Raw genomic sequence first — 26,378 nt, 5'->3', positions numbered from 1 at the left:
CATTTTTTTTTTTTTACACAAATGATTATACAATAGTGACCTTCTGGAAAAAATACTTATTGATTTTCCTGCACATGAAGCCTTAGTCAGCGACTACCTGCCATGCTTATGGAGTGCAAAAGGGAAATGAAACCAGATCCAATACAGCGTCCTAGTTCCAGCTAAAGCTACCCTGTGTTTGTTAGCACATACTGTGTGTGCATGTATACAGTATATGTATATATTTATACACACACACACACACACACACTATTCTGACCAGACTGTGGCTCCCCAACAAACATGCACAGGGTATGCCAGATGTGCCTGGGCACACCCTAATAACCCCAAACGGTGAAGATACCCCATGCCCCCACAGCACTCAGCTTCCCTCCTTTACTTTTCTGCCAGCTGCTGCTGCGGGCACACGGTGGGTGTTTCAGGATGGAGATTAGAGGAAGGCACCGGAAAATTTCAAAGTTATTTACTCTCATTTTCCTTTTCTGAATGGACACCGTAACCCTTCAGGGTAAGACGGTGCTATATTAAGATACCTCTCAACTCAACTCAAGTGATCAGTACTAACCACTTACGGTTTTCATTCATAACTAAAGCATAGTAAACTGTGTTTACTATACTTCACTTTGTAAATGAATAGGGACAGGTGTGTCTGTAACACTTGGTCAAACACTGCCCAAAGCCAGCACAGTCCCCCCCAACCACCGCATGTACGGGAAAGAACAGAGGGCTTGATCTGCTCCTCCTCCCACCCGTACATCTCTGCCTCTGTCTGGGTTGGAACTTGAAGCCCAGAAGCCGGGCTTCAAGCCCACTTCTTGATTGAAATAAGCCTCATAGGATACAGCTGTAAGGCTTATTTCAACACACAAAGTGCCCAAAGTACCATGTGCCCATGCTCAGTTTGGTGTATATTGCAAGAGTTTTTAACTTTTTGGGAGGGCGCCTGTGATCAGCACAGGGCCAATCAGCACTGTCCAGACAGAGGAGTCCTGCAGCCTCATAGGACAGTCAAAGTAGAATGAAGACCCCTCCTACAAGCTTTATTCAGTGCTCAGCCAGCAACTCAGACGTTGCTGGCTGATAGAAGGAGCAGACTGCTACATACTACTGCTGAGAAATGGTATTTAGCAGTTTATATTTACTGAAATAACTGTATTTCCATGTTCTGTGTACTGTGGGAGACCAGATATAGTGAATGCAGGATCCTGGGTTTAGTAACACTTTAAATTAGAAGTGGTATTTTAACCACTTGCCGACCGCTGCACAACTATTTACGTTGATAGAATGGCACGGGCAGGTAGATTGGCGTACAGGTACATCCATATAAATCTGCCGCCCAGCAGGCGCGCAAGGGATTGGGAACGGTCATCAGCCACACCCCCTTACAGTAAGAATCACTTCCTAGGGAACACTGAACCCCTGCAGCGCCCCCTAGTGGTTAACCCCTTCACTGCCAGTGTAATTTTTACAGTAATCAGTGCATTTTTATAGCACTGATCGCTGTAAAAACAATGGTCCCAAAAGTGTCCGATGTGTCAGCCATAATGACGCAATCCCGATAAAAATCGCTGATCGCCGCCATAACTAGTAAAAAAAAAATATTAATAAAAATGCCATAAAACAGTCCCCCATTTTGTAGACGCTATAACTTTTGCGCAAACCAATCAATAAACAATTATTGCAATTTTTTATCACAAAAATATGTAGAAGAATACGTATCGGCCTAAACTGTGGAAAAACATTTTTTTTATATATATATTTTTGGGGGATATTGATTATAGCAAAGTAGTAAAAAATATTGAATTTTTTTCAAAATTGTCGCTCTTTTTTTGTTTAGCGCAAAAAATAAAAATTGCAGAAGTGATAAAATACCACCAAAAGAAATCTCTATTTGTGGGAACAAAAGAACATCAATTTTGTTTGGGAGCCACGTCGCACATCCGCACAATTTTCATTTAAAGCGACTCAGTGCCAAATCGCAAAAAGTGGCCTGGTCTTTGACCACCAAAATGGTCCAGGGCTTAAAGTGGTTAACAAACGATAACGAATGTGCAGAACCCGTAAGATCCAACATAAAAAAATGTTTTTTTTTTCCATTTCGTTGCGACAACAGTTCGATACAGATAGGAGATTCGACATGACGGTGACAATAGCGATCTGTGTCTATCGAACCTGTGGTTGAGTGTGCCTAACCTAACTCTATTAGTCCAAGATTATTCAACATAGAGAGAAAAGATTCAACATTATAGAGACATGAAGATTCAATGAAGCAGCTAAAAACATACGATTGCCGCGAGCAGACTTTTATAGTCAAATTCTCCACCCATAGATTAACCTCCCTGGCGGTATGATTATTTCAGAAAAAAGGTGCTGAAAGCGGTACCATTATATGCAAGGAAATTTGGCGTTTTATACTGTAGGCCTGCAATTCTTAGAAATAACTCACTTAAATCTGACCAAACAAGAGTCTAGTAGGCATCCCGGGTATGACATTTTTTTAAAAACAAAATTATAAATTATAATATAATAAATAATTATAAAAAATTATAACAAATAATAATATAATTATAATAAAAATTATTCAATAATGTAATCAACTCAAAAATCACTGAAATTTGCTCAGTTGCAGAATTGTCGCTATCATTACTTTTATTGACGAATTTCCCCACAAATCGCTATCGCACAATTCTGCAAGTGATTATAGTTTATTATCGCTGTTTTCTAGCTGCTCTAAAACCATTTTTGACATAAAGGGACACTTTTGGTTGCTATGGACAATCTACAGTTTGCAGGCAGAAAGAACAGTTATATAAAAGTACATGTAAAGCACTGGGCAGACCACTGGAGACAAGGGGGGGGGGGTGTATTTCATACAGTACTGTAATCTATAAGATTACAGTATACTGTATGTAAAGTGTTTGTTTACCTTTTTGAATTTGAAGCCGTTCTCTGCTCCCGTGCGTCGTAACGTCGCAGGGAACGGAGATCGGCGGCACACAGAGGCACTGTGTGAATCGAACGAGCACCCGCTCGCTCACACAGCGTAGTGGCATCGCTGGATCCAGGGACAAGGTAAGTAAACCAAGCCTGTGGATTCTGCGAGGCGATCCCAAGTCTGACTCGGGGTTACCGATCGCAGCACAAAAATGTAACCCCGAGTCAGACTCGGGAATACCGCCAGGGGGGTTAAAAAAGAATTCTAATGTTGGTTGACTAGTAGTAATAATTAATAAATATAATTACTAGTCATACAACATTAGAATTCTACTATAGCTTGTAGGCGGAGCATTAGACCGGAAATGTACAATTGCGGCGTCGTACAGTTTAGCTGCTTCGTCTAATCTTCTTAGAACATTCGACAGACATCATAAGCCTTCAATTGACAGATTCGACCTTAATTCTGATTTTCAAACTAATGCATTTTGTAACGAAACAAAATAAATAAAAACAAATTTCGGAACTAAATAAATACATTTTTTGGATGAAAACGAAATTCCGAAACGAAATATTTCAGTGTGCACATGTCAAATATTCATGTACGCTGTGCTTACAAAAAAAGGCTAGGTTTTGTACAGGCGTTTAGGAGCATTTAAAAAAAAAATTCTGCCAGAAAGCAGCTCTCAAAAAACACAAAGATTTTTTTATCTGCCTCTGAACACGGAGCTTAAAATACGCCTCTAAACTTCCCAATGTATATGGACACATAGGAAAGCATTAGCTGCTTGTACAGGCAAAAGTCTAAACTCCTCTAGAAGCAGCATTTTTTTAAGCCGGTGTGCCATTTTTTTTCCCTTTTAGAATCTATTTTTACAAGTGTTTGAGTTGCCTTTTAATTGCTTTTTTGCATCCACATTGACGTGTGTAGAGGAAAAAAAAGCAGAGAAATACACCTGTCCACTACATTATACTAATCACACAGAGACTGTTAATCCATTAGCAGTGTATATAAGGAAAAGGAACTTACTCTGAGGTGGACTCTTCTTCTTTCTTATTGATGCCCGAAGTAGATCTGAGCCTTGTAGATCCTCTTGGAATCTGTGAGACTTGACATTGTGAAACCACTCTCCAGTTACAAACTTTTTCTTCTTTTCATCCTTGATAGACCCCTGAACACGTCTAATAAGTGAATTATCCATTAGTACCCACCACAACACTTCAAGTTTTAGCTCATTTCAGAATATATTTATTATATTACATTACTATATATATATATATATATATATATATATATATATATATATATATATATATATATATATATATATATATATATATATATATATATATATATATATATATATATATATATATATATATATTACACAAATACACATTTAGGTTTATTGTCTTGTTGGATGTCCCAGCAGCATTTAAGCTCCAGTTCATATGCTATTTTTGACCTAATGTTCTACTTGTGCAAACATTGATAGTGTTTTCAATAATAGTAAGGTGCCCATGTCATGTTGCAGTCAAACATCCCCAGATCATGACACCGTTATCACCATACTTGGCTGTTAGAAGGTTCCTACTGTAGATTGCTTTTTTTTTTTGTTCTGTTGAAAATGTAAAATGCATTTTCATACCTCCCAACTTTTTGAGATGGGAATAAGGGACACCTATTAGCAAAAGTAAAAGTAATTGCACAAAAAAGAAAAAGAAAGATCGATTAAACCCACGAGTACTTTTTTTTACAACTACCATTTTCTCTATATTGGCTTTCGGAATTTACAAATGCAGCAATTTAGAAATAGGATGAAAGGTTTAGTACTGGGAAACACTTTTTTGATAGATACCGTATTTATCAGCGTATACCGCACACTATTTTGCCCTGAAAATCAGGGCAAAATCGTGGGTGCGCGATATACGCCGATACCCGCTTTCCCGCGCCGAGTTTGAATACTGCGCTGACATATACCGAACGCAGTATAGTCGGGCAGTCTCGGCTACACTCGCGCTCACGTCCTGTACGTCCAGGACGTCAGCGCGAGCATTGCCGACTATACGCGAGTGTACTGCGCTCGGTATATGCCGGCGCAGTATTCAAACTCGGCGCGGGAAACGATCGAGGAGGATGCCGCAGAAGAACGCCGGACCCGACGAAGAGGACACCCGAAGTCGCAGACGGACCCGACGAGGCCGCCGATGGACGCCGTGCAAGACACCAAGTACAAAAATCTTTTTTTCACAGGAATTTCTGGGCAACTTTAGGGGTGCGCGCTATACGCGGGAGCGCGCTATACCCCAATAAATACAGTAAGTAGTGCATTTCATATACAACTATATAGATAAGACCAATATCAGGCACAAATGAGGAAAGTTAGGAGCTATGCATTTTTGAATATAAAATTACAGTCAGGAGCTCTCCATGCTCTGCAACCCCCCCCCTCCCCCTGCGCTGAGTTGTGGAGGGGCGGGGAGCGGCCCTCTCAGGCTCTCAGCGGTTCTCTGAGAGACTAAAACGGGTGTCAGTCCAGGCACCTGGCAGATCCAGACACCATGGTCGGGATGACGCGGTGCCTGGACTGATTTCTGTGACGTCAGCAGAGAGCGGACTACAGCCCACTCTCTGCTGAAAACGGGTCACAGGAGTGCAAAACAAACTGCACGCCTGTGACCCATAGGAGAAGCCCGGCCAAACAAGCTTAGGTTGGACTTCTCCTTTAAACTTAAACTAGTTTTTGTAAATAGAATTATACGCTGCTCAAAACAATTAAAAAACACACTTTGAAAACACATCAGTTCTCAATGGAGAAAAGTATCATGCTAGATATCTAAACTGATATGGACTGGTAATGTGCTATGAACGAAAAGATGCCACATTGTTTGATGGGAATGAAAGTTACCAACCTACAGAGGGCTGAATTCAAAGACCCCCGGAAAATGAAAGTGAAAAAATGATGCAGCAGGCTAGTCTCTTTTGCTGAAATTTCATTGCAGCAACTCAAAATGGTACTAGTTTGTATGGCCCCCACATGTTTATATGCATGCCTGATAACGTCTGGGGTATTTCCTCCCAGATCTGGACCAGGGCATCACAGAGTTCCTGAATAGGCTGAGGTGCAACCTGGCGGCGTCGGATGGACCAAAACAATGTCCCAGAGGTGTTCTATTGGATTTAGGTCAGGAGAGCGTGGGGGCCGTCCAATGGTATCAATTCCTTCATCCTCCGGGAAATGGCTGCATACTCTCGCCACATGAGGCCGGGCATTGTCATACACCAGGAGGAACCCAGGACCCACTGCACCAGCTTAGGGTCTGACAATGGGTCCAAGGATTTAATCTCAATACCCAATGGCAGTCAGGGTGCCTGTAACGTTCTGTACGTTCCTCCATGGCTATGCCTTCCCAGACCATCACTGACCCATCACCAAACCGGTCATGCTGAATGATGTTACAGGAAGCACAACGTTCTCCATGGCTTTGCAAGACTCTTTCACATCTGTCACATGTGCTCAGGGTGAACCTGCTCTCATCTGTGCCAGTTGGCGGACCTGCCATGTCTGGTGTTCAACGGCAAATGCCAATCGAGCTCCGCGATGCCAGGCAGTGAGCACAGGGCCCCATGTCTTCTAGTGGGCGATGTGCTCACTGCCCGACACCGCAAAGCTCGATGTGGCACATGGGGGCCATACAAACTGCCGCTAAAGCACGGCAAAAATGACCAGCACTTTAGCGCTGTGTTAGTGGCGCTGTATTGTGAAAGTGGAACTAAACAAAACCTCCCCATGTTATAGAGATGAGGAGAGGGGAATGTGTTCCTGGGCTGTACAGTGAGTGAGTGCTACCTCCCTAGGACAGGTAGTGCGATACTAGTAGAAGCCGGGTGAAGGCAAAAAGTTTGAAAAGAATGAAGCCACCACCCCCAAGAAAAGTAATCTTCAATATGTTACATTTTTGGCCTAATAGGGTACATAGAGAATTTTATATTGTATTGTTAAAGTACGTCGTATACCAATTAGTCATAACATTATGACCACCCACTTGTTTAGCCATGGACTCCACTAGACTTCTGAAGGTATGCTGTGGTGTCTGTCATCTAGACATCAGCAGCAGACCACTTAGGCCCTGTAAGTTGCAAGGTAGGGCCACGGACCGGACTTGTTTTTTCAGCATATGCCACAGATACTCGATTGGAGAATCTGGAGACCAAGTCAACACCTCAAACTCATTGTTGTGTTCCTCAAACCATTCTTGAATTCACCAGACCAAGCCATCTTCTTCTGGTTCTGATGCCCATTTCCCACTTTTGGCTATGGACACGGATCAGAGCGGGCAGCCTGTGTGTCCTAGTACCTTTCTATTAGAACCAGCATTGATTTATTTTCAGCAATGTTAGCTACAGTAGCTCTTCTATTGGATCAGACTACATGGGCCTTCTCTCCCCCATTTGCATCAATGATACTACATATTTACATGCATAGTTACATAGTAGGTGAGGTTGGAAAAAGACACAAGCCCAACCTACGCGTGTTATTTTATGTCCGTATTACATTGTATATCCCTGTATGTTGTGGTCGTTCAGGTGTTTATCTAATAGTTTTTTAAACCACCGCCCATCACCTAGTCAACAGTTTCCCTTCCTTGGACCTCTTTTCATACGTCCAGACTGGGTACATCCAACAAGTGCTGCAGTTTTGGAGTTGCTCTGACCCAGTTGTCTACAGTTTGGCACTTGTCAAAGATTCTCAAATCCTTATACTTGTCCATTTTTTTTGCTTTCAACACCTGCATTCAGGTGCCATTGTAACAAGCTAATCAATGTTATTTACTTTACCTGTCAGTGGTCATGTTGTTATGGTTGATCAGTGTAAAACGATGGGCAAAACCTTTTTTTTGTATAGAGCAGCGAGGAGTTAAAACCCCCATTAAGTTTTTGCTGATATCTGCATCTCAAATTCACACTCTCCCCTTCGTCCTGATCACCAGGAAGATCTATCCAAAAATTTGAGTTGCCACCAGAACAGAAATAGAGGGGAAACCCTCCAATGGGAACATTTGTTACTTAAAATGGTCTTAGGCTAGGCTCATACATTATCATTGATGTGCAGTGTACCAAAAGCGTGCTTTTTTTGCAGATCAACATTTACTGTGTTTGAGCAGTCAATTCAAAAATGTATATAGACTTTCATGTAGCTCTGTAGTTCAGAAATTGGACCTGAACCATTTTTTGACAACACACTGTATTGCAATTAGGGTTGAGCTCCGGCGTGTTCGCACAGTCCACGTGCATAGCCCGCCAGGAAGTCTGCACGGCGCTGCGCTAACCACAGGCAGGGAGTAATTTCCCGATCTCTGCAGCCGAGCATCGGGAATATGTCTCCCTGCCTGTGATTAGCGCAGCGCTGTGCAGACTTCCTGGCGGGCTCTGCGAACACATCCCTAATTGCATTGCACACAGTGCTTTACCTTGTGGTGCACTGCAGTGTGGCACACCTCCATCGGGAAGGTACATTGGAGTGCTATTCAGAATGAATAGCACAAGAAGAGGTCACAAGTGTGTGAATGGGGCCTTAGATGAGATTTCCCTCACAATGAACAGATATCCCTTCACCGACTGTTGAGTCTACAGGACAGGAAGTAAAGGGAAACCTCCCTAATGAGAAACAATAGGCAAAAAACCTGACATAACTTTTAACCTACCTTCCACAACTCTATATAAGAATATTTTTTTGGGCTTTACATATACTGTATTTATTGGCGTATAACACTCACCTTTTTACCCTGAAAACTTCCCTCTTAGGCCTTCTACACACGACCGGACACTCCGCTGAAAACTTCCGCCGGCGGGCAAATGTATGCTGGAATCCTGTCCGCTCGGCTGTACAGACGACCGAACATGTCTGCTGAAACTGGTCCGCGGACCATTTTCAGCAGACATGTTCGGTCGTCTGTACGGGGCCTTAAAGTTAGGGTACGTGTTATACGCCTGTGCGTGTTATACGCTGATAAATACGGTACTTCAAAGAGAAATATGAAAAAATGAGTGGTCAATAATAAAAGGTATTTAAGTGTAATCAAATATACCGCAAAGAGTATTTGCAAACGGTATTCAGGTAAGCACAGTAAATAGCAATGCTGAAGTGCAAAGAGCGATTTAGAGTGGAAATCAAACAGGTGTTAGATTATCTGAGTAGTCAAGAGAAATCTTTTTGCAATGGCTTGCACCCCATTAGTTAATAAACTCCAATGTAGCTTTTAATTATCATGACTTACCTGATGCGGTCAGTGTCTTTCTTCTGCAAGTCTGCATCCCTCTGCAGGACCTTCATCAGCTTCTCATACTCCTCTTCGGTTAGGAAGCTGAGGTCCAGCATGCTGCCTGAGCTGTTCTTCATCCTATGCACAGCAGAATCAACTTCTTCGGCTCTTGCTGGCAAAATTCATAGAGTATTTGCTAGGATAGCTCCCAAGTAGAATAAACTCAGTATGCGCTGAACTTGTGGAAATTTGGCTGCTTCATCTTCTCAATTTAGCTGTGATCCAAAAGTAATGAAAGATAATTTCCATCCACTTTCTCCAGTACATTTACTGTGTTTCCAAGTAACATGAATGCACTACAGTGGTCCCCATTGTCCTCCAGCAACAACCCTCAGGGTTCCCAGCAGACGATAGTCTTTTTACCTGTGAAGAGTAGACGTAATGTTGTAAACATACTGCTTCCCACACCGAGAAAAGAGATTTTTTTTTTAACAAATTCAGATCAACATGACATATGGCAAGTGAATGTGTACATTGGGGGTGGATATTTGTTCGCTGCTAGAAGTTCCGAAGAGAGCGACAGTATCCTGCTTCTTGTATTGGTGCTGGCAAGAACTCCTGAGGTACCGTAACTGCATGCGGTGATATCAGCCCATTCAAAATGAAGCACACAGGAAAAACAAACAGTGAAAGACCAGGACATGGTTTAGAAGAAAAATAACTGTGCAAACACTAATCATAGGACTTGTTAGTTGAGCAAGTCAGAGGTCATCTATCAAACTCCAAGGTTACCCATGCTTTCGTGTAGAAAATTACAGAACAGGAGATCTAAGAAAAGTATATAATGGCAGGTAGGGATATTATTAACAATGCATACGTCTTTCAGGTCCTGGGACTTCGATATGCAGTAACTGAGCTCTAGTGGGAGTGACTACCTACCTGCTCTACCACTTCAACTTTAGCTGCACTGATATTTTCACTAATCCTTTAGCTTTTCTGAGCCTGCGGGCATAGTATGCATTATATCCTTTGTGGACATACCATCATGACAAACAGTATTTTACTAAAGATCTTGAGAATTTCAGATTAACAAACGTTACTCTGACAATTTTGCTTAAAGCTAGACCAAAAGATTTTAGGAAAATGGATGGAAGCGAGCCAACAATCTGATCGTGACGGCTGGTTTAGCATTGGACAATAGGCAAAACATTTTTTTTTTCATTTGGGAAAGAGCAAGAGAGAGTTATAACCGCTGGAGAAAGTGCTGTGGAGCCGAACCAGGAATTCAGACAAGCCACGGGGAGATTAAATCTGTCAAAGGAGCTGTCAGATGTCCAGGATGCTGTATTCCTGTTCAAATCACATGAGATGAGATTCTTTGCTGTGTGATTTGAGCCCATTCATTTTTTATGGGCTCAAATAGTACCCCAAAATAGGTACAAGCACTCGTGCAAATGCAAATATTTGGCACTAAAACGGGTATTGGCGTAATCCCAGTCCCGTTTTTTTTTCACCATCTGTGTCCAATTGTGGATATTTCCCTTCACTTCCTTTCCCATAGCCAAACAGGAAGTGGAAGGAAATCCCTGCAAATTAAAGTAGCTCTTTGGCGACTCCATGTCACGAGAACTAGTGTCACTATTGGAAGATTTCCCTTCTATTATTTGTCTGGGGACAACCCAAAATTTGGTATTTTCTTTTGCTTTCACTTTTTATGATAAACAGGTAAAATGGTAGACAAGACAAATAGAGAGGGTGTATCTCCTTAACAATGGCACAGACAGCAAAAAAGCAGCAGCAGCTCCCAGAAAGAATAATAAAAATAATAATATTTCTTTGTGAAAAAAATAATTGTGCAGCGTACAAAAGTTATACATATAAATGTTCATTGTAGTCTAATAAGGCAGCACAACAGGCCGCCCAAGGCTTAGGGTGCCAGGCAGGAAGGCAATTTCCCCCCAGGCCGCCATAACTTATATTGAAAATGGCCGACCGCCGACCGCTGTTGCATTCTGGGAGTTGCAGTCAACCATTTTTTTTCCCACAAAAGTGGAGTTACCCTTCAAAAAATTTAAGTATAATCAATAAAAAAAGGCCCCCCAAAAAAATGTAGAGCACCCACCCCACTAACATATGAATATAAATGCTCACGCTGAGGGTGCCTGTGTACAGAAAACCCAATTGTATCACGTTAGGTATCAGCATGCATGCGCAGGAGAAAATTCCAGGGCCATTATTCACTCTTAAAGTGGTTGTAAAGCCGAAACATTTTTTACCTTAATGCTTTCCTTACATTAAGGTAAAACATTTTTAGGTGTCAGCATACTCCCAAACCATCTTTTTTACTTACCTGAGCTCTCATTCGATCCAGCCCTGTGCATGTCTGCAGATCTTCCCTCCCCTCTCTCTTCAGGGTCTCGCTGGCTTTGCTGTGGCACCAAGAGCCATTGACTCCCAGTGCAGTCAAATTAAAGCCAGTGATGAGGGAGTGGGGGGTGGGGGGTGGGCCAAGAACCACTGTCTGTGTCAATGGACACAGCAGCGGGACTTGGGTGCAAGCACGCACGAGTGCCCTCATCAGAATCGGCTTCCCATGGGGGCACTAGACTGAGGGAAGGGGCCAGGAGCGCAGCAGGGGACCCGAAAAGAGGTGGTTTGTGGGTGCTCTGTGCAATTCCATTGCACAGAGCAGGTAAGTATAGACATGTTTGTTATTTTTTTTCAATTTTTTTTACCTTTACGAATCACTTTAACTCTAAATTGATGAGCTCTAAAAGCTTTTAAAGCATTATCTATGAACAATTTACAGTACAATATTGTCATTTTTCGATGTTTCACAGGCATGCCCAATTTTTAAAACTGGACTTCTTTGGTTGTTTATTTATTCAGTGCAAACAACCCCTCCCCCCACTGGAGGAATTTCCTTTTTTTTACGTTTTGGCGACTCTTTCCTCTTTCATTACCTGTGACAATGGCCACCTGGACAAATAGGGAGTGCGTTTCCCCAAGCAGGGACACAAGACAGCAACAGAAAAAAAAACTTGTCAGCAGTGCTCACCTCTCACCACTATATCAAAAACAAACCCCAAAAAAGCTTTAGCAAATTGCCTCCCAATAGCATTAAATCTCTGTATCTTTTTCCAATTTGTATATTTGTCAAAGCAATATCAACCACGAGGTTATCTCTGTTGTGGGTCTACCTTGGATCTCTGGATAGTTGAAACATTTTACAGTCTGAAAATGGGAGAAATGGGACTTGTGCCTCCAATTCTACTTCTCCTGTGATATGGGATTCCAGAATCTGTCAAATATGTTTTCACTTGGTACTGGTTGGAAATATTGCTTCTGCTGTGCCCACCCCTGTAAGTTCAAACTAGAATTCCAAAATAATGATCTGAAAGATACAGAGTGTCCTGTTAACTAGAAATCTCTTTATTCTCTTGCTGTGTGTTTTTTTCAGTATTTGACAACTTCCTCCTATTTGCTTCCTAGGTGGAGGTTATTGACATAGCACTTGCAATCTGGTTAAAAATAAATATTAGAAACTAGAAGTGCAAAACCATACTTAACTATGATGGTGCCACAACTAATGATGCAGGTTTTCAAATAGCCAACGCTTTGTGATAGTTCAACCGTTTTTCCCGTCGGAAAAACTGCGATGAGAGCTTTTGGCTGGGAATTCCGACCGTGTGTATGCTCCATCACAGTTTTTCAGACGGGAAAACTACCAAAAAAAAAAAAAAAGGAGAGAGCAGGATCTCTTATTTCCAGTCAGGAAAAAATCCTAGCGGTAAAACCGTTCGTCTGTATGCTTTTCAGACGGGAAAAATTCAACGCATGCTTGGAAGCATAGAACTTAATTTGTCAGCTCGTCATAGTCTTTTACGTCACCGTGTTCTTGGCAGTCAAAAGTTTACCGGACTGTGTGACCGTTTGTATGCAAGGCAGGCTTGAGAGGAATTCTGTCGGGAAAACCATTTGTGTGTACCAGGGTAACTGACCCTTTTGTCACCCTCCTCAGTAAGGCCCCTTTCAGACTACCGCAACTTCAAAGTCGTGCGATTTTGCAGCGATCTCACGACCGCTATTTTGCCACGATTTAAGGCCCCATTCACAGATCACAGATCAGTGGTTTTCAGACTCAGTGGTATCTACCCCGATTAATGCAAGGAAGCCGGCCTCTAGGGCTATTTACTATAGGGTATATAAGACCTATGTGTCCTGGTGTGAAAAGAAGGTTTGGCACCCTCGCAAGTATGACATAGGTAGAGTTCCCCCTTTCCTACAGCTAGCAGTAGAAATGAAGCTGGCCTTGAGCACTATCAAGGGTCAGGTTTCGGCCTTGTCGTTTTTTTCTCCTGGATTCTGAGTCATAGGTGAAGGAAAATAATTGTCAAAGGATCTGTGGGAAAAGGTAGTTGCACTGTATAAAACAGGAAAGGAATATAAAAAGATGGCAAAGGAATCAGTGGCGGCCTGTCCATAGGGGGCGCCCAGGCACCACCCCCCCTCCTGTAGTCATTAAAAAAAAAAAAAGGCCCTTTTAAGGCTTTCGTTTTGCAGCGCCGCGCAAATAACATACACTCATGCATTGCATGAGTGTATGTTATTGTGGCCAGCCTATTCAGATAAGCAGACATTGGGCGCCGATTATCTGAATAAGGACAGCTGGTTGGCTGTGCGGAAGTGCCTATCAGAGCCAGCGGCTTTCCCATTACAGCCCTTCAGCTCCCGGATGTCTGATCATCGGAACGTAGTGGTCTAAGTCCCTTGGATAAGACTGACGGCCGTCTCAGCCAATCAGGTTCACTGATTCTGGTTATCAGTAACCTGATTGGCTGAAGCGTCATCGAGGGCGGCAGAAGACATCGAGGGACCGTGGAAGGAGGATGGCGAACCCAGAAAGGTAAGTGCCGGGGGGGGCAATCTGACTGGCAGCATTTTACAGGGCACAGTGGGGACAATTGATGTGGGCACAGTGGGGGACAATTGATGTGGGCACAGTGGGGGACAATTGATGTGGGCACAGTGGTCGACAATTGATGTGGGCACAGTGGTCGACAATTGATGTGGGCACAGTGGTCGACAATTGATGTGGGCACAGTGGTCGACAATTGATGTGGGCACAGTGGTCGACAATTGATGTGGGCACAGTGGTCGACAATTGATGTGGGCACAGTGGCCGACAATTGATGTGGGCACAGTGGCCGACAATTGATGTGGGCACAGTGGCCGACAATTGATGTGGGCACAGTGGCGACAATTGATGTGGGCACAGTGGTCGACAATTGATGTGGGCACAGTGGTCGACAATTGATGTGGGCACAGTGGTCGACAATTGATGTGGGCACAGTGGTCGACAATTGATGTGGGCACAGTGGTCGACAATTGATGTGGGCACAGTGGCCGACAATTGATGTGGGCACAGTGGCGACAATTGATGTGGGCACAGTGGTGACAATTGATGGCATGGCACAGTGGCTGCCTTTGATGGGCACAGTGGCTGCCTTTGATGGGCACAGTGGCTGCCTTCGATGGGAACAGTGGCTGCCTTTGATGGGAACAGTGGCTGCCTTTGATGGGAACAGTGGCTGCCTTTGATGGGCACAGTGGCTGCCTTTGATGGGCACAGTGGCTGCCTTTGATGGGTACAGTGGCTGCCTTTGATGGGCACAGTGAGGCTGCCTTTGATGGGCACAGTGAGGCTGCAATTGTCTTTTTTTTTTTTTTCATTTGTTTGCGCCCCCCTAAAAATTTTGAGCACCAGCCGCCACTGAAAGGAGTTGAGAATGCCAATCAGTTCAAACTCTAATCAAGAAGATGAAAATGAGGGGTTCTGTTGAAACCAAACTACGGTCAGGTATACCAACTAAATTTCAGCCACAACTGGCAGGAAAATTGTTCGGGATGCAAAGAAAAACACACAAATAACTTCAGGACTCTCTAAAAACATGTGATGTGGCCGTTTTAAGATGTACAATTTAGGAGGCACTTGAAGAAAGATGGGCTACATGGTCGAGTTGCTAGAAGAAAGCCATTACTACACAAATGCCACAAAGTATCCCACTTATAATACACCAAACAGCACAGAGACAAGCCTCAAACCTTTATTTGGAGTGATAAGACCAAAATCAAGCTTTTAAACCACAACCATAAACACTACATTTGGAGAGGAGTCAACAAGGCCTATGATGAAAGGTACACCATTAATACTGTGAAGCACGGAGGTGGATCGTTGATGTTTTGGGGATGTGTGAGCTACAAAGGCACAGGAAATTTGGTCAAAATTGATGAATGCATGTTATCAAAAAATACTGGAGGAACATTTGAATTCATCAGCCAGGAAGCTGCGCATGGGACGTACTTGGACATTCCAACATGACAATGTTCCAAAACACAAGGCCAAGTCGAACTGTCATTGGGTACAGCAGAATAAAGTGGCAGTGTCACTGATCGTCTGTTCTCTGATATAGGGAAAGGCAATCAGTGACATCACACGTCCAGCCTCGCCGCCCTACAGTTAGAAACCCATATGAGGTCATACATAACCCCTACAGCGCCCCCTAGTGGTTAACTCCCAAACTGCAATTGTCATTTTCACAATAATCAATGCATTTTTATAGCATTTTTGCTATGGTCCCAAAAATGTGTCAAAATTGTCCGATGTGTCCGCCACAATGTCGCAGTCACGAAAAAATAAATAAATAAATAAATAAATAAATAAATAAATCGCTGATCGCCGCCATTAGTAGTAAAAAAAATATATATTAATAAAAATGCCATAAAACTATCCCCTATTTTGTAAACGCTATACATTTTGCGCGAACCAATCGTTAAACGCTTATTGCGATTTTTTTACCAAAAATATGTAGAAGAATACGTATCGGCCTAAACTGAGAAAAAAAATACAATTTATATCTTTTTTGGGGGGGTATAGCAAAAAGTAAAAAATATTGTTTTTTTTTCAAAAGTGTCGCTCTATTTTTGTTTATAGTGCAAAAAATAAAAACCACAGAAGTGATCAAATACCAACAAAAGAAAGCTCTATTTGTGGGAAAAAAGGACACCAAATTTGTTTGGGAGCCACGACGCACGACCGCGCAATTGTCAGTTAAAGCGGCGCAGTGCCGAATCGCAAAAACTGGCCAGGTCCTTTAACTGCATAATGGTCCGGGTCTTAAGTGGTTAAGTACTGGGGTTTGTAAACTTTTGATCAGGGTCATTTGGGAAGCTTCTGTTGCCATTATGATTTAAAAAGAGTAAACACAGTTGATTGATAAATGACTTCAGCCAAACACTAACCATGAGTGAAAGAAATGTTTTTGTGTTATCATTCATATTCTCTGTAAACTTATGAGCATAACTGTATATAAAGCAAACATGCTCTTAGGATTACAGGAAAGAAAAAAATAATAATGCTAGATTTAAAAAACACAAACTACAACAATCTAAAATGAAAGTGATATACAACACATCATGTACGATGCTTTTAAAAGCTGAACCCCAATGCCGCGTTCACACGATCAGACATTCTGACAACAAATTTTCGATGTAAGCTTGTTGTTGGAAAATCCGACCGTGTGTAGGCTCCATCGGACATTTGCTGTCGGACATTCTGACAACAAATGTTTGAGAGCTGGTTCTCAAATTTTCCGACAACAAAAGTTCTTGTCGGAAAATCCGACCGTATGAACACAATTCAAATGCACAAAAATCCTATGCATGCTTGGAATCATTGAACTTCATTTTTCTCAGCTCGTCGTAGTGTTGTACGTCACCACGTTCTTGACGTTGGCAACTGCAAACAACATTTGTGTGACCGTGTGTATGCAAGACAAGTTTGAGCGAACATCCGTCGGAAAAAAATCCACGGTTTTGATGTCGGAATGTCCGATCGTGTGTATGTGGCATAAGGCTGCATTCACACCTGAGCGTTTTTTGGCTTTTTTTGCACCATTTTGGAATGTTTTTATGCATGACGTGTGTTTTTATACAGCATTTTTGAGCTTTGGTGTTTTTTTCATTAGCCAATAGAGAAATCTATCATTTATTGCAAGGGTTTTCAGCTTTTTTAGCTTTTCCATTAGCTTTTATTTTATTATTATTTTTTTTCATAAGAGGTTAGGATTAGACTCCATTCACACAGGGGCACCACGTCTTTCAGCACGTATTTGGGAGGCAACTTGTACACGACTTGTACAAGTCGTGTATGAATCACTGCGCGACATGAGGCAATTTACAAGGCAACTTGAAGTTGCCTCCAGGACAGGAGGCTTTCCAGTGGCCAATCAAACAACAATCAGCTCTGTGGGAGGGAGGGGTTTGCCTGAGAAATGTATGTTTTCTTCCTGTATTGTTGCTTCTGTTCCTGTATTGTTGCTTCTGTTAAGACAGTGATCAGACTTCTGAGGCAACTTCCATTGAAATCAATGGGTACAAGTTGCCTACAAGTCGCCTAGAAGTCGGATTGAAGTAGTGCAGGAACCTTTTTTGAAGTAGAAGCATCTTCAGTAGTGTACATTAAGACGGCTCCATTCACTTACATTGATTTTATCATGCAGCGCGGCTTGGAGTGACTCTGGGCGACTTGAAGTCGGATCCAAAGTCGTCCCTGTGTGAATGGGCTTAAGGGTTATGGTTATTTATTTTTGTTATTCATACTACTACTACTAAATGAATAATTAAATGTAAAATAAATACATAAATAAAAAAATAAATAAAAAAATTCACTAAATGAATACTAATAATAATTAATCTCCATAACCCCTAAAAAAATAAAAATAAACTAAAACACCACACACTAACACAAAATAAATAAATATTAATGTTTTTTTTTTTTTGGTTGAGGTTTTCATAATTTTTTTTGAGCTTCAGGCGACTTGGAGTGGAGATGTATTTTCATTGAGCTTATTTGAGCTTTTTTAAATTTTTTTGCAAATTTTTTGGGCACTTAGGCATCTTTTCAGCTCAAAAGTTCCTCTCAAAAAGTGAGTTTGGTGGGGTTTTTCTTCCTGTAAGAGCGTATGCCTGTGAACTCCTGAAGAAGCCATAGTGTGTATGGACACATTTGCTAGCACGGAGGAGGGTTTTTAGGCAGAGAAAAAAGTTTAAAAGCCTGTAGGAGCCACTTCTTTGAGCCCTAAGAAAAATGACCCTTGCTGCTCCCTCTCCCCATCACTGCAAGGGTTCAATGCTTGTAGAACCATTACAAAGCAGTTTTACTTACTTATCCCTCGCAGGCTTCCTAGTCACCATGTGGCCGTGAACAGTCCCTTCTTGTGGTTGCTAGAGCTGAATGAAATGTAATTTTGTGACGTTTTGCCAACGTTAAAAAAGAAGGGTAAAGAGTGGGATGCCTCGTAACAATGCATCACACCGAGTCCCGCTATGAATGGGCCCTAAAATGTCCTATGGTGTTTTTTTTAGCTACTTACCTGTTGGCCTGGCATTGGTCCCTCCAGTGCCCCCCTGAAGTGACACTTAGTGCACTAAAATTCAGGCTGTGGTAGCCAATCACAGGCTCTGTCTGAACTCTGATCCCTCCTTCAGTAGAGTTACCAATTGTTGCCAATAGTTCAGTTTTGGTCACATGACTCCCTACAGAGAAGGTTGAAGCATTAGCTTTGAATTTTAAATGTTAAAGCGGAGGTTCACCCTAAAAACATTTTTCTAACATTACATTGTGCTCACTTCCAACATTGACAGTATGCTGATTTTTTTATTTTTTTAGCTGTACATACCGTCGTATAGCTATTCCCCCCCCCCCCCCGGCTTTCGGGGAGTGGGCGTACCTATGCAAAGGCTAAGTGATTGACGTGATGACAAAAACTTCCCCCGGCGCATAAGGCGCGTCACGAGTTTCCGAAAGAAGCTGCGAGTCGGCTCTATACGGCGCCTGCGCACAGACGTTCGGCTTCTTTCGGAAACTGGTGACGTGCCTTATGCGCCGGGGGGGGGGAGTTTTTGTCATCACGTCAATCACTTAGCCTCTGCATAGGAATGCCCACTCCCGTGGGAGCCACTACCCGGAAGCCAGGGGGGGAAATGGCTATACGACGGTATGTACAGCAATAAATAAATAAATAAATATCAGCATACTGTCAATGTTGGAAGTGAGCACAATGTAATGTTAGAAAAATGTTTTTAGGGTGAACCTCCGCTTTAAAATAGAGAAATAAAATGCTATATATTGAAAAGTCTCATTATTCAAATAGAAGAGAACTTCATAACTCAAAACTTCTTGCTTGTGCGGTGACATTTGAAGCGATTACTGAGCAGATGGTGTATATCCCAGCAATTCAGCTGCAGCTCAGAAATAAATATTTTTTTTAGCCGCTGCGGTGAGAGGAAGAGGGATTCTTTCCATTCTGTTTTCACATTGAGTTACAGAGGAGGCACAAATCCATCTGCTAAGTTATTTGTTTCATGTAAAGTTTTAAAAAAAGGTTATTTTCTCAGATGATGATTTCCACTTTTGGATGGAATACATTTTCATCCTGGAATAACATTTCCAGGTTAAAGTGGCACCCCGCTCTAAGAAAATCCTTTCTATTGAGTAGTCATAATAGGACAAATGCTGTGGTTTTTGCTCTCAAGAAGTGACAGTCCTAAAGCTGCAATAATTGTCACAATAAAAAAAAAACTAAACCTTAACTCTACCTATACATTTAACCTTACCTTTTAAACTCAAATTACTTAACCTCCCTGGAGGTATGATTATTTCAGATTTTAGGTGAAACTACTACTGAAAGCGGTACCATTATTTTGCAAGGAAATTTGGCGTTTTATATTGTAGGCCTGTAATTCTTAGGAATAACCAGGGCTGTGGAGTCGGAGTCGAGGAGTCGGAGTCGGGGGAAATTTTGGGTACCTGGAGTCGGAGTCGGCAAACAATGCACCGACTCCGACTCCTACTAAATTTAGATTGGAATAAAAAAAAAAAAAAGCAAGTTTAAATGTCCCAATTCACCAAAAGTTATAATTAATGACTTCTCTACTGTAAGAATAAAGACCAATGCATGCAGTGCCTCACGTAACCGCAAAACGAACACGTTAAGTGACCGTGAAGAAGCATGCTTTTCATGTGCTTCACTATATGGCACGCAACGCACAATTAGGAGCTGCAATACTTATACTTTCCATAGTGTTGTGTTCTGCTTTTACAGGGAACGCATGTTAGAGAACCAGTAAGTGTCCAAATAAAACAATTCCAACAGGAGTTTTATAAAGCACTAAAAGAAGTTGAAAAGTATGATCGCTCATCAAAACTTACTGTTGAAGAAGCCATCCTTGTTTATCCAGAGATCATTAGTGATGTGGCCAGAATAGTTACTGCAATGCCACCCACCCAAGTCAGTGTCGAAAGATTATTTTCAGCCCTAAAAATAATAAAGTCTGATTTAAGAGCCTCTATGAAAGAGGATCTGGCAGAGGCAATTCTCTTCCTTAGAACTCTACATTGAATTGATTTGCATTTGCTAAGCCTAGAACTACATTTCAAGATTATTATAAACCATTTCTAGGTTTTACAGATTTTGTTTTTGGTTCATTATAGATAAGCTTTGTTTTTGTTCTAAAACAACCAAATAATGTGGTTTGTATTTTTGAACTGGTAAAGATCCTGTTCCTGATGTTGTTTATGCCTGCTGCTACTATCCAGCCACTTGATTGTTTTCATTGTGTTTGTCTTTTGCTTAAACTGTGCAATACAGTAGACTGTTGGCTTCCCAGCCAGTAGTCCTGTGGTAGGTTGCGTTTCTTCCCCTCAAGGAATGTATAAAATACATTTGCATATTAATACAGAGGAGTCGGAGTCGGGGAGTCGGAGTCGGAAGTACATAAAACTGAGGAGTCGGAACATTTATCTACCGACTCCACAGCCCTGGGAATAACTCACTTAAATCTGTCCGAACAAGAGTCTAGTAGACATCTCGGGTATGAAAAAGTTTGAAAAACAAAATCATAAATTATAATATAATAAATAATATAATTATAAAATAAAAATTATTCAATAATGTAATCAATTCAAAATCACTGAAATTTGCTCAGTTGCAGAATTGTCGCTGTCATTACTTTTATTTTTTTATGACGAATTTCCCCACAAATCGCTATCGCTCAATTCTGCAAGTGATTATAATTTATTATCGCTGTTTTCTAGCTGCTCTAAAACCACTTTTGACATAAAAGGGACACTTTTTGGTTGCTATGGACAATCTACAGTTTGCAGGCAGAAAGAACAGTTTTTATTATACAAAAGTACATGTAGGGCACTGGGCAGACCAATAGGGACAAGGGGGGTGTGTATTTTGTGTTTGTGTTTATTTACTTTTTTGAATTTGGTGCCGCTCTCCACCCCTGTGCGTTGCAACGTCACAGGGAACGGAGCTCGGCGGCACACAGGGACACTGTGAATCGAGCGAGGAGACACCGCTCGATCACACAGCGTGGCGGCATCGCAGGATCCAGGGACAAGGCAAGTAAACCCTGCCTGTGGCTGCTGCGAGGCGATCCAGGGTCTGGCTCTGAGTTACCGCTTTTGGTGCTGAAATTCCACCCCGAGCCAGACTCGGGAATACCGCCAGGGGGGTTAAAGGACTTATGCCTAGTACACACGACCGGGATTACTGACGGGAAAAGGTCCATCGGAAATACAGAGGGGAAAACCGAGAATCTGCTCTCTACTTTTCCTCCGTACAGACGATCGGTTTTCCCGTCTGGAAAACCTAGATGAGAGCATTTCCTCAGGAATCCAAACCGTGTTTATGCTCCAAAAATGGCCGGTTTCTGCTACACACGGCCGGGTTTTCTGATGGGAAAAAGTCAGTCGGGAATCCCTGCTGGAAAAAAGAAAGGTGGTTCTTTTTTTTTTTTTTTTTTATGTCGACGGGTTTGGCAGTTTTCCGTTGGAAAAACTGCCAGGGAGCATACACACGGCCAGGATTCCCGGTCAAAAGCTCTCCTCGCAGTTTTCCCGTATGATTTCTGTGTTTACAAGTGGCAGCTCTGCACTCTGTATGTAATGCAAACCTGGTATTTAATGCCCCTTTACAACCCTCCTACTGTTTGACTGACCACACCCACTATTTGGAGGGTGTGTGTGTAGGGGAGGGGTTTTGTGGGGTCGTGGTTTAGTTCCAGCACCTGTTTGAGAGAAAATACCCTGGTCAGGACATCCTGCAAACAGAACCGTTCGCTGGTCATCAAGTGAATATGTACCTTGCCCAGGGCAAAGCAACAGGATCACTTTAAAACAAGCACACAAAACATCTTATACTTCTCTTCCCTTTGTTTTTTCAGGCTCCATTCACAGCTGGGGGGAAAAAAAAAGAAGAGAAGTCATGTGGAAGCTCCAAGCTGCCTTTACTCAGGCCCATGAACTCCCACCCCACCACCAAGTATCTGATGCCTGAGCAGCCAATTACAAAGTGTCAGCACTGTCACATGGGAGTCATATGATCCACTATACCCAGAAGTACTTGATTTTTCTATTTCTCAAAGGATAGGTACCGTATATACTTGAGGATAAGCCAAGTTTTTCAGCACATTTTTTTGTGCTGAAAATGCCCCCCTCAGCTTATACTCGAGTCACCTTTTTGCGCCTGATCTCCCGGACTTTGGGGGCCCGGTACCAGCCAGCCGTAGGCCCTGGACCCCAAACTTGGTACACATATAGCCCCAGTTCTCCTTTACAAGTGTGCAAAGTTTGCTATCTGGGGAACCTATGGCCGGGGAGCACCTCTTCTATATACTCCCATGTTAAAACGTAAGTCTAGTCATGGACACAGTGAGGCATGGGCACAGTGAGGCATGCACATGGACACAGTGAGGCATGCAGATCGACACCCTTGGCTTATACTTAAGTCAATTTTTCCCCCTGTTTTTTGTGGCAAAATTAGGTGCCTCGGCTTATATTCGGGTCGATTTATACTGAAGTATATACGGTACATGCAGGAGAGGGTCCTGGCAAAATTAACCTGTTTACTATATTCCATTATATAAAATAGTAGATTTAAACATGAAACTGGAAGTGTAGACAAAACAGCTAAATACTTATATGTGTGAATAATGTTACCTCTCAAAAAAAGTATAAATTTGTAGACTGTTTTATAAATACAGACACCCCTGCCAGACACTATACCAAGCATTTTCTTCTCTACGCTGCAGTTATAGCAATACTGCTGGGTCAAGACTGAAGCTCACTTATGAGGTCATTTCTGTGCTCTCCCTTCCAATCAGCAAGCTCAATTTGTTAGGATTATAGAGCTGTCCGATCAGTAGAACTTTGCTGGTTAATTGTACTGCCTCTTCTTTTTAAAGCTGGCCGTGCACTACCAGATTTTCAAACAAATATTTCTACGAACATTTGTACGAAAATTCTCAGAAGTACATTTAATGGTTTCACAAATGTCGTTCAAAAGTACTTTAAGAAAAGTTTGCCGTTAACATTCGATTTTGGAATGAATAGAGTTTCTCCAACGAAAACCTCATGGGACAACACAAAGAAGCAAAAACAGTAAAACATCAATAAAGTGATAGGCACTCAAATAATTTTAATGGACACAGCATTTATTTAAGGAGTAACCCATAATTATATAAACATTAAATAACCCCACAATATAAATAGGGCTTAAAGCCACAGCCCAACCATAAACCATTTTCTGATAAGAATATCACATTGTCTAGCCAGTATTTGACTGGATGATTAACCCCCACTTAAAAACACAGTGACATGAAAAAAATAAAGAAAAAGGGAGGGCGGGTTCAATTTGTAGACGGTTGCTCCTCAGTTGGCCATTACGTCTCTTCAGGTGGCTGCTAGAGCAAGAAAATTGCGCTATTTATATGCTGCAGTCACTTCTCCATACCCACCAAAAACATACAATAGGGGCACTGTTGCTGGGCAGCTCTGCATGCTGCTAGCGCCTTAGGGCTCAAGCACACTGCAGCCCAAAAGGAGCTCAAAGAAGCAGCTCCTACAAGCTTTTGAGCTCTTATCTTTTCTGCCTCCATGTTAGCCAATATGTCCATGCACACTAGGGCTTTTTCAGGCATATGCTCCTACAGGCAGAACCCACCCCCCCCCCCCAACTAATTTTTGGAGAAGAGCGAGTGCCCCAAAAAGCTCAAAAAAGTAAAAAAAATATATTAGCGAAAACACGCAAAAATGTTTGTTCCAACTTTTTGTTTCATTTGTACAGTGGTTAAGAAAATACTATCTAGTAGGGTTTGTTAGAAAAAGCTTAAAGTGGATGTAAACCCGATTCATGAAACTTGAGCTGGGCACATATTTCTGCAGTGTTTTGTTATCTCTCTTTAATGAGATATGTCTCACAGCTCTCTCCTGAACAGTTCCTCTGTTATCAGCCTGATGACTCCTGACAAAAATTCTCTGACAATTTAGACAAAAGCAGCTTGTATCTTCTATCCGGGGAGGTTTCTAAAATAGATTAGCAGGGAGCAGCTCCTAATACAAAACACCTCTGAGAGTCTCTGCCTATGATGAGAGGAGGTGTGTGCCTTTCCTCCAATCAGCAATGTTAGCAATCTTGGCTGTATATCCAGACATCACACTCTGGGTTAACAGGATCTCAACTTTCTAAACGGTATATAAATGTGAAGACAGCAGATATACATGTAAAACCTATGTAGGGAGATTTGGTTTATCTCGGTGTATCATCTGAGGCTGTTCACTTCACTGGGTGTATGGAGGGTTTACATCAACTTTAAGAAAGAGGACAAAAAAAGAACAAGCTTCTTCAAGCTTTTAAAAAGGCAACATCAAAGCTCAAACACCTGTAAAAAGCAGCTTTTCTTTTTTTTTCCAGCTGCAGTGTGCATGAGCTCTTATAGAACCTTTCAAAACAGAGGATGTGGGGCAGCAGGCAGCATGCCCTTTGTACAGTTCCATGAGGCCCCCCAGTCATGGTTCTTTCAAAGAGTGCCCTCTGATCAATTCAACAGGCATTCAAAGGCAGATCCACTGCTGAATCAGAACGGAACAGGACAGATGTCAGTTTTGTGATAATTGTGCCCATTCAGTTTGTGTCAGCATTTTGACAGTTGACTGTGACTGACCCGTAATTGCTCTACCCTGCCCTACAGGGCCCACTAACAGGCCAGGTTTTATGTATTACCATGGGGAGATGCAGTCTAGAATACTGCAATCACTGAGCAGCAAATTATATCACCTGTGATGTATTTCAGTTATCTTGCACACCTGGCCTGTTAGTGGGCCCTGTAGGGCAGGGTTGATGACCACTGCTCTAGAGGACAGACTGGTGTTTAAATTGGAGAAGGATGCAGTCCTTTTTCAGGGTTTTTTTTTTCTGGACCTGGGCGATCTCAGAGGAAGGACACAAGACCATTTGCATCTGCCTATCCATAGAGCTACATGAAGCTTGAAAAAAACATGTTTTGTCTCACTTTCATTTCTTCTTGTTGCATGTTGAAGCTCTACTTGGAACCTTGTTAAGATCCAACAATGTAAAATATGATTTTTTGCCATTTTTCAAGTGGTCTTAAACTTTTGATCAGGACTGTATTTCAGAAAGATGTACAGTGATTTTCTATGTATTTCATTACTATATATTATGATGATTCCATTCCAACAGTAAGCAATGATCAGAACCTTGTTGTCTTTCTACATCTGTGCCCAGGGCTGCCATCAGAGGGGTACAGGCAGTACTCAAGCAAGGGGCCCGAGCGTCCCAAGGGGCCCGGCTGGCCAGGGCCTGCTCCACCTACAGCAGCAGCCTGTGTGGTGCACAGCCGATATAGAGAAAGAAGCCTTTGCCTCCTTTTATTCCCCCCCACCACCCTGCTGCCTGTACAGAAGTAGAGAAGGGCATTAGATCAAGCCCAAGCCTCCACTGGCTGCCGCCTTTATAAATAGCATTCCCCCTCAGCAGGTGATCACCGCCAGCACTAGCTAGCTCCTCTTCCTTCCCTGCTGAAGTGGAACCAGCTGGCTGCTGCTAGGTTAGTTTACACCATGATTGGCCAGGACACAGGCAGGGTGTGGTCAGCTCATCAGGTGCATGCATGCATGCAGATAGATACCAGAGAGCAGCGTGGAGGGTAATTTTGTGTGTGCTGCCTCTGTATATTTGGACTTTATTTAATCTTCTTCTCTTTGGATGGGATACCTGAGGGCCGAGGCTGACAAGCTGGCATGATTGAGT

The 26,378-nt window shown here is 42.3% G+C and overlaps 1 protein-coding gene across 2 annotated transcripts in view; it reads right to left on the bottom strand.

The window, feature by feature from the left end:
* Positions 1 to 26,378, bottom strand: part of LOC120913732 (synaptotagmin-like protein 2) — a 118,370-nt gene that overhangs the window by 52,147 nt on the left and 39,845 nt on the right. Inside the window, exons 1-3 of one of the 2 annotated variants that reach the window (XM_040323913.1) lie at positions 9,732 to 10,030; positions 9,214 to 9,621; positions 3,965 to 4,116 (exon numbers count right to left, since the gene is read on the bottom strand). In XM_040323913.1, the coding sequence (XP_040179847.1) occupies positions 3,965 to 4,116; positions 9,214 to 9,335 (274 nt within the window). In that variant the 5' untranslated portion in view covers positions 9,336 to 9,621; positions 9,732 to 10,030. Of the gene's footprint in view, positions 1 to 3,964; positions 4,117 to 9,213; positions 9,622 to 9,731; positions 10,031 to 26,378 lie in introns of those variants that run through there. The other variant, XM_040323912.1, reaches the window with a different exon arrangement.

The sequence above is a fragment of the Rana temporaria genome, chromosome 9, assembly GCF_905171775.1.
Source record: "Rana temporaria chromosome 9, aRanTem1.1, whole genome shotgun sequence".
Lineage (NCBI taxonomy): Eukaryota > Metazoa > Chordata > Amphibia > Anura > Ranidae > Rana > Rana temporaria.
This window is presented reverse-complemented; position numbering and strand designations above follow the sequence as displayed.